The sequence below is a fragment of the Pseudophryne corroboree genome, chromosome 1 (genome assembly GCF_028390025.1).
Source record: "Pseudophryne corroboree isolate aPseCor3 chromosome 1, aPseCor3.hap2, whole genome shotgun sequence".
Taxonomy (NCBI): Eukaryota; Metazoa; Chordata; class Amphibia; order Anura; family Myobatrachidae; genus Pseudophryne; species Pseudophryne corroboree.
Window position 1 is genome coordinate 294,615,470 of NC_086444.1, and position 14,804 is coordinate 294,630,273.

Below are 14,804 nucleotides of genomic sequence, written 5' to 3' on the forward strand. Positions count from 1 at the left end.
GGGGGCGGTTTACGGTTTAATCTTGACCCCTCCCCTCTCCAGTCCCGACTCCTCCCCTCTCTCGTCTTGACTCCACCCCTCTCATCTTGACCCCTCCCATCTTGACTCCTCCCCTCTCCCGTCCAAATTCATCCATCACACAAATAGGTATAATTGCAGGTAAAGGATTTGTTAGTGGATGTTAGGTATAATAATCACTTCTACAACACATCAAAGCAAAGTTGCCCAATATGACATCTATCCAAATCCCTCCTTATGTTCATCATAATGTATGACACGTCATGTACAATTGTGATACCTACAGTATAAAAAGTTATAATCCCCTAATATTGGGGTATAGCAAAAGAAAATTAAATATAAACAAAATGTCTGGAGTAATTATTTGCAGCTATTTCTCATCTTAATATGAGGTACTGATATAGAGACAGTCAATCATCAAGGTTTATATGTCAACGTCGTTATGAAATACAGTATTATCATAAACCTTGATGATTGACTGAATCTATATAAGCGCATTATATTAAAATGAGAAACAGTAACAATGTGATAATACCTATAATTCCTTTCTTTGGGATACTAGCAACTTTTATGGATACAAATGGTAACAACTGGCATTTTATGTGTTACTGAACCAGGAAGGGAAGACACATTATAATACCCTGTTATATTATTATAATAAGGGGAACTGCTGAATAGTACCAAGGGGATTTTAGGCACAGAGTCTTGGGGGGTTAGACCAATTATTTGATAATCCCACACAGTACTCAACACTTGCCAACCCTAATAGATGAATTCCACATTTGTAATTGTCCAATAATGGAGTTTGAGACTAACCAGGATTAAGTGAGAGTACGTAATACTCGCAGGAGTTCACCTGTAGATTAAAATCCCTTTTGCATCTATGTGCCACATAGGTTTGGGAAATCCCCCCACCACCCTTTTTTTTCCAGAAAAATGTTGCAAGTATACCATAGTTATCTGATTGATACAATTAATTTAAGGAATTATAGGTATTATCACATTGTTGTATAGAATTTAGCCAGTGCTACTGCATATGTAGGTTGTTCATAAATATACCACTTCAGATACAGCAGATGTCATACTTCTTATTAGGCTCATTCAGCTATCTCCAATGAAAGGGATAAGCAAATATAGTGAAGTACTGTTTAATAATTGTAAATTTCAGCCAAACCTGAGCCTGCACCAGTGGGAGAACCCAGGACTTGCACTGTTTCAAGTGCATTCTGAACTGCTTAAATAACAGTTCATGTCTAGCTGGAATTGTCAAAATTTGGCCACTTGGAAATACATGTGATCTGTGTGGAGTTTATATGTTTTCGTTTTTCTCATATTAAATCTTACAATTATTAAACAGTGTTTCACTATAATTGCTTATCTCTTACATTTTGGGTATATCTGAATGAGCCTAATAAGAAGTATACTGTGAGATATGACATCTGCTGTATCTGAAGTGGTATATTTATGAATGACCTACATACTGTATGCAGTAGCGCTGGATAACTTCTATTCAACCTTTTTTGGCACATATTTGGTGAAGATGTGAGGATACCTTTAAGTAAAATATTGAGCTCACCGAGCTGCTTTTTTTCTGCTTGTGCGCACTGCTAGGATTGTCTATTTTATAAATCTATTATCAGATTGTTAATGTTTCTCATGTTAATATGAGGTGCTGATATAGAATAAGTCAATCATAATTAATCCAGACATTCTGCTTTAATTTAATATTTTTTTGTTATACCCCAATATTAGGGAATTACAACTTTGTATACTGTAGGTATCACAACTGTACAGGACGTGTCATAAATTATGATGAACATATGGATGGCATAATAGAGGGCCATCAAAATACGGCATTTGTGGCAACAGTAGTGACAAGACATTGGGCATAATTCAAACTTGATCGTAGCCGTGCAGCTACGATCAGTTACTCAGACATGCGGGGGGGGGGGGGGGGGACCCAGCACAAGGCTAGTCCGCCCCGCATGTCTGACTCCCCACCGTACAAGTTCAAAACCATCGCACAGCGGCAATGCTTTTGTACTTGATGAGTAGCTCCCTACCAGCGCAGCTCCTGCGCACAGGCAGGGAGCTACTAGTCACTGACCGGGTCACAGCGGCTGCGTGTGACGTCACGCAGCAGCCTGCCCCCCGCACGGTCCGGGCACACCTGCGTTGCCTGGACCGCACCCCTAAAAAGGCAGCAAAACGCCACCGGCCCGCACCCTCCTGCCCAGCGTCCGCCTCTGCCTGGCAGGGCTGAGATGGCCGTCGGCTGTCTGGCATGCACCAGCGTATATGTGCAGTTCAAACCTGAACGGCTGCTGTGAGAAAATGCACAGCAGTGATCAGGTGTGAATTAGGCCCCTTGTCTGTAATGACATCAGTTATAAGAGAGTGAGGCTCCCGAGGACGCACCATATCAAGCAATTGAAATATTTCTAGGGATTTGGATAGATGTTATATTGGGGGACTTTGATTTGATGTGTTGTAGAAGTGATTATTATACCAAACACCCACTAACAAATCCTTTACCTGCTTATCTTGCAATATATCCCTACCAGCTATTAGGGTGCCATTTATAATCAAGGGATCTCTCCCACTGATATATAAACTGATGCACATTATAGGACCAATGCTATACAGGAACTTGAAGACGTTAAACTTAATACTCATTTGTGAGGCTATAGTGAGGGCACCTTGTAGGGGAATTACACGGTGAGGACAATTCCGAGTTGATACCTTGTAGAAGGAGTATGGTGTTATGAGAAAGTAACCAAATAGAGGACAGATTAGCATACACCATATTTCTTGTATAGCATTTTTATACACATTTTCTGTACTTTTACACGCATCTCTCTATTATTTTAGTATTTCACTGACAGGACATGATATGTAATGTTTAATATTATGAAATACAAGGAATATTTTAAAACCTATAAGTGCATCTACTACAGACATCCTCTGTTCTACTGTATCGCACATATGTGAGACTCAACCTGTAATACCCTGCCTAGGGAATATGGCAAGAAGATCTCTTACTGGCTGGTTCCTCTGCAACAGGCTGGTAAGATGGTCCCTTTTCCACAGGCTGGTCAATGGCACAGATTGGCAGGAAAGTCCCTCTGGCTGGTCTCTGGGTGCAGGAATGCAGCATGCTCTCAGTGTGGAAAAAAGTAAACACACTATAGTATACTGTTTGTATTAGCCCACTAGCCTGTCTTATAAGTGAAGCCACGCCCCCAACACACAGCCACACTTCCTGGATCTGTTATCAGCAAGGAGACGCTGGGGAGATGAAAGCAGTCTCAATCAACAAACTATGTTGATTGATTAACTGCCGTGCAGGCCAAAAGGGTGAGTGAGGAGGAAGGGGCACCCGCTGTGAGCTGCTGCGACTCACACCACTGACTATAGCTGACTGACTATAGCTGACGGCCAGCTGAGATAGGAAGGGGTTAAGGAGCAGGACTTCACAGACAGATTGTCTGTAGGCAGAAGTGTGCTAGGGGGGGCGATCGCCCCCACCGCCCCCCTCTGTATCCGTGCCTGCCCTGAGGTTCATACTATGGGATCTATTTACTAAGCATCAAAGAGAGATAAAGTGGAGAGAAATAAAGTACCAATCAATCATCTCCTTGCTGCCATGCTATAGGCTGTATTTGTAAAAATGACTGCTTGGTTTGTAGTTTATCTCCATCCACTTTATCTTCCTTCAAGGCTTAGTAAATAAACACCTATATCACTAGATCATTATGCTTGGTCATGCCTAAAATGGTCTCATAATAGTCTTTTCAGAACTACTCCTGCTTTACCAAACACTTTTGAGTTATTTTTGGTATAGAAAACACCCACAATACTATGCAGACTCCCTGCTCAGATTCATTGTACACAGTGGATAGCAGGCAATGTAAAATTCTACATATGTAAAGTACATACTGTATTGCCCGCCACTTTCATTATTATTGGTATTGTTATTCTCATTTTTGTATAATGTCACCAAGGGTCTGTAGTGCCATGCAGGGAAGCAATGATATTGAAACGCTTGTATTGAAACACAGCCAATTCAAAATGAAAAGCACGACAAAAGCATACAAGAGGAAACATTAAACCATATAACTTTGACTCCATGCCCTGCAGTAAGTGGACAGAAAGGGACGTAGGGGCTAATTTATACCTGATTGCTGCTGTGCATGTTCGCACAGCAGCGATCAGGTCTGAACTGCGCATACTCTGGCGCTGCAGCTGTCTTAGACTTGCGCCGACGGCTGTCTTAGCCCTGCGATCGCCTCTGCCTGATTGACAGGCAGAGGTGGTCGCTGGCCCGGAGGGGGCGGTTCGCCGCTGCTGAGGGGGCGCAGTCCGGGCAGTGCAGGCGTACCCGGACCGTTGAGGGGGGCGGGCCGAGGTGTCTGCGTGACGTCACACGCAGCCGCTGCGACCCGAGCAGCAATGAGTAGCTCAGGTCTGAATCACCCACCATAGACTGTGAATGGCAAGGCATTGGAGACAGGGATAGTGCAGGGAGAGAACAGGAGGGAAGAAGGCACTGCTCATGAGTGGTTACAGACTTAAGTTGGGTACACAAGGGACAATATATTGTCCATTTTGTTGAACAGACAATATATAGTCCATGGATCAGTGGAGCGTACACACTATATGTCTGTGAATGGGATCATTTACAGACAGATTGCACTGGTCCTGCAGCACTTCCGATGCCTGATATATTTCTGCATCGGATTGTGTGTACGGGAAACCCACTGGCCACCCGTACACTTGCTGCAGGGACCACTGGTAACTGACATCTCTACTGGGTGAGCAAATTTAAATGCACACCCGGTTGTGATATCAGTGCAGACACATTGAGACAATGCAGACACATATAGAATGTACAATATAGAATGTACAAGAATCGCAATGGCGGGTCAGCAGATATATCTGCCAGGTGTGTAGCAATGCAGTAATTGTGAGGCTAGATGTAAGAAGGCATAGTTGGATGAAAGGAAGATCTAAAATTTGAAGGATGAAAATAGTCGATTCCAAACATGACACGGGCATTAATAAGAGAGTTGGTAGCCTTATGGATGAGGAAAGGTCATATTCTAGAGATGTGGAAGCAGCTGGAAAAGGAAATAGCATGACTGAAAAAGGTGAAGTAGAGGGAGAAGTAATATGGTTGTGGATTAATAGATTGACAATGTTTTTGTCGAAGACTGTTTAGGTAGACAGTGAATGGTCAACAGGTACAAAAGGTTGACAGATGAAGAATTGGCAGATTCAGTGAATGGTCGACAGATTTTTGAGGGGTTATTTTGTACCAGATCTTGGATTTTTACGGTTATCTGATCACCCTCTGTAGAAGCTTTGACCCTCGCGAGTTTGCTTTGCTTGCCACGTTTCGGGCTTGATGACTCGCTTCACTTGCTACAGTTTACTATACCCAATAGGTGTTCACATGGATAGTGAATCAAGTAGATGTTGAAAAATCATCATGTGTAAACCATTGAAAGCATGTCGACCATTTTCACATCAACCTTGTACCTGTCGACCAAATGCATATAGACCATATGCTGTCGACCTATTGACTGTTGACCTTTACATTGTGGATCTATCATTCGGATACCAAGTAATACCCCCAGACGGTATGGGACAGTTTTTGGTATCAGTGAAAGAGAGAGGAGTAGGAAAAGGAGTCCTGAATGGGAGGGCGATGATGATAAGGTCGGTATTAGACATGTGTAGTTTAAGAGAGTGCTGGGACATCCAGAAAGAGATAGAAGATACAGTTAAGACAGTTACAGAAAAAAGATCAGGTGTTGGGGAGAGGTCGGGTGGAGAGGTAAATTTTAGTAACTTTAGCATAAAGGTGGTATTGTAGACCAAGGAGCTAATGACTGCTCCAAGGGAGGGAGGTCTAGAGAGAGAAGGCAAGAGAGAGATTGATCAGATTATGACTAAACACTTTTCACTTTCTTTTCAGAGGTTTTGTTTACTGTCGAAATGAGGAGCTGGAAGCTGGTTGGATTGCCTACGGAAGTGGAAAACTCCTTCACAGACCAGTTTCTTTTGATAACAAGCCTCATTTTATTTTCCAGATAATCGATCAGCATACCCTTCAGGTAATAATGCTATATGAACTGATTAAATATGTAATAATATGGGCACAAATAAATGATAAACCGAGGCAGTGGCTACTCTAGAAAAAAACACAAATCATAAATATAAATATATTTAGCCAGAGAACATTTAGTTCTTCATTGTGTAGTCCATCACCAAATGCACAAATACAGCATATATAGTATGAAAACACTAGCCAAATTCATTGTGAAGTAAGCTGCCGATGTAGGTAAGCCAGCAAGTCACAGAAAAATACAGAATACAAATTTAATAAGTTCAGAATATATAGAAATGCTGAATCAAAGGTTGTGGTTACGTTTAAAAAGGTACTAACGACGAGTACAATTTTAAATGTTCTTTATATTGCGTAATGTACTATTACTGCATTTCTTTTGTTTTGGTTATTTTTCTTTTTTTTTCCAAGTCCTAAAAATGTTTTCAGTTGCGGTGTTTGATACTATGGGGTACATGTAACAAGAGGTGCTAACCCAAAACAGGTTGTTACTGCTTCTCTAAAATTAATTAAAAGACTTATCTTTTAATAAAGCGGCACCTACGGCTTTTGTAATAGCTGGGGCACTTATCAAGCGATGAATAGTTGAGCCTTTCGTCACTTGTCTTCTAACAAGTAGCTCCATCCTCTCACCAGACCCGGTGTGGCTTCCATTGCGCTTACAAAATTGGTAAAAAATGAGATTTCTAGGTTTTGCAAGCTCTCACATGTGCGCAGCGCATATTTCAGGGCTGGATTCAAAAGTCCCCCCCCCTACCCGCGTTCACGCCCACCGGCAGCTATTCTAATGGTGCTGCTGATGGGTGCGGCAAGTTAATTTCAGCTCGTTATCACCACGGGTAGCAAACTGAAATGTGCATAAAGAGACCAGTTTGGGCGCCCAAATGGGTCTTTTTATGCTCACACCCATTACTTTAGTATGGGTTAGGGGCTTTGCGCACCTAAACCCAAGTGTTATGGGTGCATTCAGCGGTATAACTGCCCCTCGATCTCCCATCACTTAATATCGGGAGTGTGATAACATTTCAATCCCCCCCAGGTGTAGTACTATATTGCATCAGCATTGGGCTGAGGCAATACAGCCTATCTAGCAACTCTGCTTTCTTTCACTCTATCTCTTTTTTAATACATCCCAGCACTAAGACATTCTGCATCGCCGTACAAAGTGGCGATGCTAGATGTCTCTTATCACTGAGAAAAGGGGAACCAATTTAACAACATATGTAATTTTAGTTTATTCTGAATGATGTTTATTCTGAGACATTATTTAATTTTTCATAGTACAGGCTCTTAAATAATTGTACCTAACATGACTGGTATTACGGTTTTGAAAATTTCAACTTTCAAACCTATAAACCAGTGTCGCTTATGTAGGTCTTGTGTGCTGTACTGTCCTGTGGCTTCGGGTTTACTTATACATGGAGTTATTCAGCTGGTGAATGCTGCATTCGCTTATGCCCTGAACATTGTGCTATGCTTAAACACTCCAAAAATGCTGGATCTCTAACTAAGCCATCATGTCTGTTTATTCTGTTATGTTTGACCTGGTTAGTAACACCCCTTCTATTAGGGCATAGGTCTGCAAACTCGGTCCTCATTACCCCACACAGTGCATGTTTTGCAGGTCTCCTCACAGAATCACAAGTGAAATAATTACTGTAACTCCACCTGCAGACCTTTTAAAATGTGCCTGTTTGTAATTAATACACCTGTGCACCTGCTGGGTTACCTGCAAAACATGCACTGTGTGGGGTAATGAGGACCGACTTTGCAGACCTATGTATTATGGCAGGGGTTCTCAAACTCGGTCCTCAGGACCCCACACGGTGCATGTTTTGCAGGTAACCCAGCAAGTGCACAGGTGTATTAATTACTCACAGACACATTTTAAAAGGTCTGCAGGTGGAGCTAATTATTTCACTTGTGATTCTGTGAGGAGACCTGCAAAACATGCACCGTGTGGGGTCCTGAGGACCGAGTTTGAGAACCTGTGTATTAGGGAGTTCTCACTTATTTTGAAGAAAAAAGTTTGTATGGTCCGTTCTCATTCAAAGCGTGTGTGTGTGTGTGTGTGTGTGTGTGTGTGTGTAATCAGTAATTCTGCCTGTTAAGATCACCCCATGTGGTTTATTTAATATGTAAAACTATTATATAAATATTAGGTGCTTGTATTTCCCACTTCAGTGACCCCACAATACTTTTTATGGTCCCATTTTTTTCATTTATCTTTTGTATTTTTCTTATTCTCTTCCCATCCCCCATCTGTAATATGCCATGATTATCTTTGCCTTTGTGGTTCGAAATTAAACTCCAAAACAAGTTGTTGTCACCCCATTCCTCGTAATATATAATTTTATAAATGGTCCATTTAATCCCCCCCCTCTCCCACCACGTGAGTCATATTAGTTTATTATTGTTTTGTTATACACATTGTTCATTGTTATTAATAGGATGAGGCAGATTGTTGCTACTAGCTACATCACACTCTGATAATGCGTAGGGCATAAGCTGTGTTACCACTATTTGTAATTTATTATAATAATTTATTTATATAGCACTCTTTCTCCAACAGGACTCAAGGAGGTTTACAAGCACATATGGGGTCATTTCGAGTTTATTGTAGCTGTGCTAAATTTAGCACAGCTACGATCATGAACTAGACAAGCGTGGTGACGCCAGCACAGAGCTAGTCCACCCCGCACGGCAGTGGCAGTCCCCCCCCCACAGAAGTGCAAAGGCAACGCACTTCAACAGTAGCTCCTGGCCAGCGCAGTTTTAGCGTGCTGCCCGGGAGCTACTCATCGCTCTCCGGCCCGCAGTGGCTGCGTGTGACGTCACGCAGCCGCTGCGGGCCACTCCCCGCACGGTCCGGCCAAACGCTGCCGTTTCGCTTCCTCCCGCCCATAGACCGCCTCTGCCTGTCAATCTGGCAGGCGCGATTGTAGCGCACTGCGGCGCCGGCGCATGCGCAGTTCTGACCCGATCACTACGCTGCGAAAAACTGCAGCATGCAATCGGGTCAGAATGACCCCCATAATACAGAAGATTTAAGTAATACAGCAATAGACAAGAAATAAAAAAAAGAAAACCTATAGTGCACAATAAGGATAATGCAGGGTTGCATAGGCAAACGCAGGGGGGGTTTCTGGTTGCATGGAAACCCCTCATATCTTGGCAAGTGGCTCAAATTATGACAATAATAGCAATGGTACAGTATATAATACGATTACTAGAGCTGCCGCCACATCATGCAGTTTAAAGGAGCAGAGCTGCTGCACATGCCCAGTTTCCTGTGTGTGTGGATCTGAGTTCTCAATCAGTGTTCTGGACCAGAGAGTAACTACCAGGAAGAAGAGACAGGAGCCTTGCCATGAGGTGGGAGAATGTGTGCGTAGAAAATACAGTCCTGTCTCCTACTGGTTCTATTATGTTTGTATATTTATTTATTATAGTATGTTTAACCTTTTCTCACCATTTATTTATATTATTTAAATATGTTTGATACAGCCTATACTATTGACCATCTATAGTGTTATATTAATACTGTATGCTATACAGTATCCAGTGTATAAATAGACCAGTGTTTACATTAATGTCCAGATTATTACTAGGTTCTTCTGCCGCTCTCCCAGACTCCCGCACTTGATCCAATGTTCCGCAGAGTGGGAGATTGTGGACTGCATTTGGAAACCCCCCTTTAGAAATCCTGCGTTTGCCACTGGGTTGGTGTAGGCATTTTGGGAAATAACTTCCCCAGGTTGTATATTCTGCCCCTCACGGGTACTGGGTGAGGCACTTGTCTTGGGTGCACTATGTAGGATTACCCTGGGTGGAATTAGTTACCCTAGAAGAGATGATACAAACTGGGGTGAAGCAGCAAACTAACGCTCAGAATAGAGTCCAAACAAAACCATCAGGTCCCTGTATTTTTCATCCCAACCACGAGCGAACCATATGAAGTAGCGATGTTGGGCGCACTGCGAAGGTTACACTGTGGAAGGTGTGCCAACGAGTACCAAGGCTTATATCAGAAAACTGATCCCTGTGTAGTGATACGGAAAAATCCACATGCACACGTGGGGTGGAGGTACGCTATAATGGGGGTGGGGGGTGGGCAGGGGAGAACCTATGGTAAAAACACTTTTGTAGGTAACCAAGAGAAAGCGGAAACTCAGGAAAACATTATTTTGATAAATTATTTATGAATGTTCTGGTCTCACAGAAGCAGTACAGGTGGGTGTGAGAATGTGGGAGCATGTTTTCAGTAGAAATGTCCCTGCTGAGCCTGGTCCTGGTGTTCTCCCCCCAAAAGCTTCCTGCTCACTTTGGGGTTAGTCCCGTGGGTAGTCCCCAATGTTCTCAGCCAGAGGGATAGTAGGCCCAGTCCCGGTGTTCACATGGCAGAGGTAAGGCTCGGGCACTGATGGGAAGCATCTCCAGCAACCCTGGCAGGCTGTGGCGGTTGTAGTTAGTAACTCAAGGTTGTGGCTGGAAGGGTAGGTCGCACTCTCTGGGCACCGCATCTTGTGCCCATACTGGGACCGGGCTGGAGGACTCCCAGTCTATAGGAGGCAGCAGGCTGGGTAGTGGGTCACTACTACTGGGTAGGGCACAGCCGAGTTTAATGCAGTAGCCTTGGCTTTAATTGGCAGCAGCAGTTGGAGTGTGGTGGTGCATGTAGTCTGCACGTGAGGGAGAATATATCTTATATATAAAATAAAATGTGAGTAGTAGTAAATCTTCTTAGCTTTTACCGTATATATTTATTTTGGGTCTGACTAGGGTTACGAGCCACATATTTTCAGTCTCTGGATATGTGTTTTTCTAATACATATTACAATGTTCTCTAGTAAACAAACTGTAGTTATCAATATATATTAATCAATTTGCCAGTGAATATATTTTCAAGGGTTGGAAACCCTTATGATGTAGCCATCTTGCTGTGAAGAGTTCCTATGTGTGATACGGCAGTGGTCTCTTATCAGGATGGTTTGAGTGCTGCAACTGAAAAAAGTTTGATGACCACAATAAGGCACCCTGTAGTAGAGTGATGGGGACTGCCATTCTGGTAGGGTGCACTTGTGTCTTCTGTAATGTTCTGCCTGTAGTGCTGTGAAGAAAGGATTGTACATGTTTGTTAAAAGCTAGCTAGTTCCCCCTATGTATGCTTTCAGTGAGTGCCACTTGTCTTGCATCCCACCCCTTGACCCTCTTCCAGTGTTATTCTGTTGCTGTCCAAACTGTCAGCCAGGAGAGGCTTTAGCTGTTAGCACTGGTAACATAAACTGTTTGGGCAGATTGGTAGCTGTGGAGTAATCGCGACACATAAGTGATTTCATCACTAGGGATTTGATCATTAGGCACCCCATTCACTTTTTACTTAATGAGAGGAGAGAGGCTCAGGCCAGTGTGTACATGGTTATGATATTCACACAAGGGGGCAAATGCTGTAGAAATGCCTGTCTTCACTGCACTGCAGAGCCGTTTGCAGTAATATAGCAACATGAAGTAGATGTGCAGTTAGGTGTGTTGGCAGGAAGGGTGAGAATGAAAGTTTTGAGCTGTATTGATAGCGTGTGTGCTTTTTGTATATAAGACAGTGTTAGCATCACTTGCCTATATATGGGGTGTGAATAATTTGCTTTGTACGTTAGTAGTTACACCTTACACCTCTTTCCCCAGCTGGCTGCTATCTTCCTCATTGCCAGCTCACTAGTAAGAGGACTTGTAGCTGGAATTAGCAGTTGCTCATGCTCTCAGTTCAGCTTTCCTGTATCAGACTTGTCTGTAGCGGATGTTCCTAGAATTTAATCAATCAAAATTTGCTGTGGGTTGCTGACCAGATGGAGATCTTCTGTTACTATATTGTTAGGCCAGTATAGAATCTAAATTGGGATTTGCCTTTAAACCCAACAGTGCTGAGTCTACTGTCAAGTCAGCAGTTTAACATTTTGCTGAACCATGTAGCAATTTGATATGCCAGCTAAAGCACTACTTGGGGTATAGTCAAATAAGGCAGCTCCGTATAATAATAGCCATCCTTACAAAGCAAGTTGCAATACGGTCTTCCGTATCTCACCACAGTATAGTAGATAAGTCTTACCGTTTTGCTTACATGACTGATGATGTATTGTGAGTGGGTATTGAACAACATGACTTTCATAAGAAATAAGAAACACTTGCGTTATTGCTGTGGTTTCATAATTGTAAGTTTTTTTAAATTAAGCATTTATAGAATTTGTTTTCTTTATTATGTAAAATAGGATTTTAATACCTACCGGTAAATCCTTTTCTCTTAGTCCTTAGAGGATGCTGAAGATGCTTCAAGGACCATGGGGTATAGACGGGATCCGCAGGAGACATGGGCACTTTAAGACTTTGAATGGGTGTGAACTCGCTACTCCCTCTATGCCCCTCCTCCAGACTCCAGTTATAGGAACTGTGCCCAGGGAGACGGGCATTTAGAGGAAAGAATTTATTGTTAAACCACGGTGAGCGTCTTACCAGCTCACACCTCAAGCATGCCACAGAACGTGGCATTCAATAGAACACCAGCCGACGGCATGAAAAATATGCAGCAATATGCTGACATAAAACGTAACACAACCTGTGTACAAATACAACCAATAACAGCATAACGCATGTTATGGCATGAATAACGTCAGCAACAGGCTGACTTAAACGCAACACAACATGTGTGTAACCATAACCAATAACTGCAGAAATAGTACGCACTGGGACGGGCGCCCAGCATCCTCTACGGACTAAGAGAAAAGGATTTACCGGTAGGTATTAAAATCCTATTTTCTCATACGTCCTAGAGGATGCTGGGGATGCTTCAAGAACCATTGGTTTTATACCAAAGCTCTAGAACGGGCGGGAGAGTGCGTATGACTCTGCAGCACCGATTGACCAAACAAGAGGTCCTCATTAGCCAGGGTATCAAACTTGTAAAACTTCGCAAAAGTGTTTGAACCCGACCAAGCAGCTGCTTGGCAAAGCTGCAATGCCAAGACCCCTCGGGCCGCCGCCCAGGATGAGCCCACCTTTCTAGTAGAATGGGCCTTCACCGATTTCGGTAACGGCAATCCAGCCGTGGAATGAGCATGCTTAATCGTATTACAGATCCAGCGTGCAATAGTCTGCTTGGAAACAGGCGTTCCAATCTTGTTGGGAGCATACAGGATAAACAGATCCTCCGTTTTCCTGATCTGAGCCATTCTGGCGACATAAATATTCAAACTCTGACCACATGGAGAGACTTCAATTCCGCCAAGGCGTTAGTAGCCACCGGTACCACAATAAAGGTTGGTTCATGTGCAACAATGAAACCACTTTTGGCAGAAATTGCTGACGAGTTCTCAACTCCGCTCCATCTTCACGGAAGATTAAACGGGCTCTTGTGAGACAAAGCTGCTAATTCAGACACCCGCCTTGCGGATGTCAAGGCCAACCACATGGCCACTTTCCAAGTGAGTAAATTCAACTCAACCTTGTGTACAGGTTCAACCAATGAGATTGCAGGAACTGCAACCCCACGTTAAGATCCTATGGTGCCACAGGGGGCACACAAAGGGAGGTTGGATGTGTAACACTCCTTTTACGAAAGTATGAACTTCTGAATAGGAGGCCAGTTGTTTTTGGAAGAAACCCGATAAGGCTGAAATCTGAACCTTAACCGAGCCCAACTTAAGACCCGCATCCACTCGATCTTGTAATAAAATTGGAGAAAACGACCCAACTGGAATTCTTCCGTAGGAGCCTTCTTGGATTCACACCAAGACACAAACTTTCTCCAAATACGGTGGTAATGTTTTAACGTTACTCCTTTTCTGCCCGAAGAAAAGTAGGGATGACTTCAGTGGAAATACCCTTTCGGGCTAGGATCCGGCGTGCAACCTCCAAGCCATCAAATGAAGCCGCGGTAATTCTACACGCACGGCCCCTGCTGTAACAGATCCTCTCGTAGAGGAAGAGGCCAGGGATCTCCTTTGAGTAATTCCTGAAGATCCGGATACCAACCCTCCTTGACCAGTCTGGAACAATGAGGATCACCTGAACCTTTGTTCTTCTTATGATCTTTAGCATCTTTGGAAAGAGTGGACGTGGAGGGAACACATAGACCGACTGAAAAAACCCACTAGGGCGCCCACCGCTATTGCTTGAGGGTTTCTCGACCTGGAACAATATCTCTGAAGTTTCTTATTGAGGCGAGATGCCATCATGTCTATTTGAGGAATTCCCCAATGACTTGTCACTTCTGTGAAAACCTCTTGATGAAGACTCCACTCTCCTGGATGGAGAACGTGTCTGCCGAGGAAGTCTGCTTCCCAGTTGTTTACACCTGGAACGAACATCGCTGACAGAGTGCGTATATGTTTCATCGTGCAGCAGAAATTTTTTCTGGCTTCTGCCATTCCTGCTCCGTTTTTCGTTTGTAGAAAACCGTTATAAACGGCCCTTAATTCTAGACCGTTAATGTGGTGACAAGTATCCTAACTTGACCCTCTTCCTTGGAAGTGTTCCTCCTGTGAGACAGCTCCCACGCCTTGGAGGCATGGATATGTGGCCACTAGGATCCAGTCCTGGAACCCGAACATGCGCTTAAGAAATGTGAACTGCGCCGCCACCACAGGAATGAGATTCTGGCCTTGAA

General features: G+C 43.4%; 1 protein-coding gene across 4 annotated transcripts in view; it reads left to right on the plus strand.

The window, feature by feature from the left end:
* Positions 1–14,804, plus strand: part of HECTD4 (HECT domain E3 ubiquitin protein ligase 4) — a 547,332-nt gene that overhangs the window by 132,999 nt on the left and 399,529 nt on the right. For all 4 annotated transcript variants that reach the window (XM_063964358.1, XM_063964361.1, XM_063964359.1 and 1 more), the window contains exon 6: positions 5,999–6,137. In XM_063964358.1, coding sequence (XP_063820428.1) covers positions 5,999–6,137 — 139 coding nt within the window. The remainder of the gene's footprint in view (positions 1–5,998; positions 6,138–14,804) is intronic.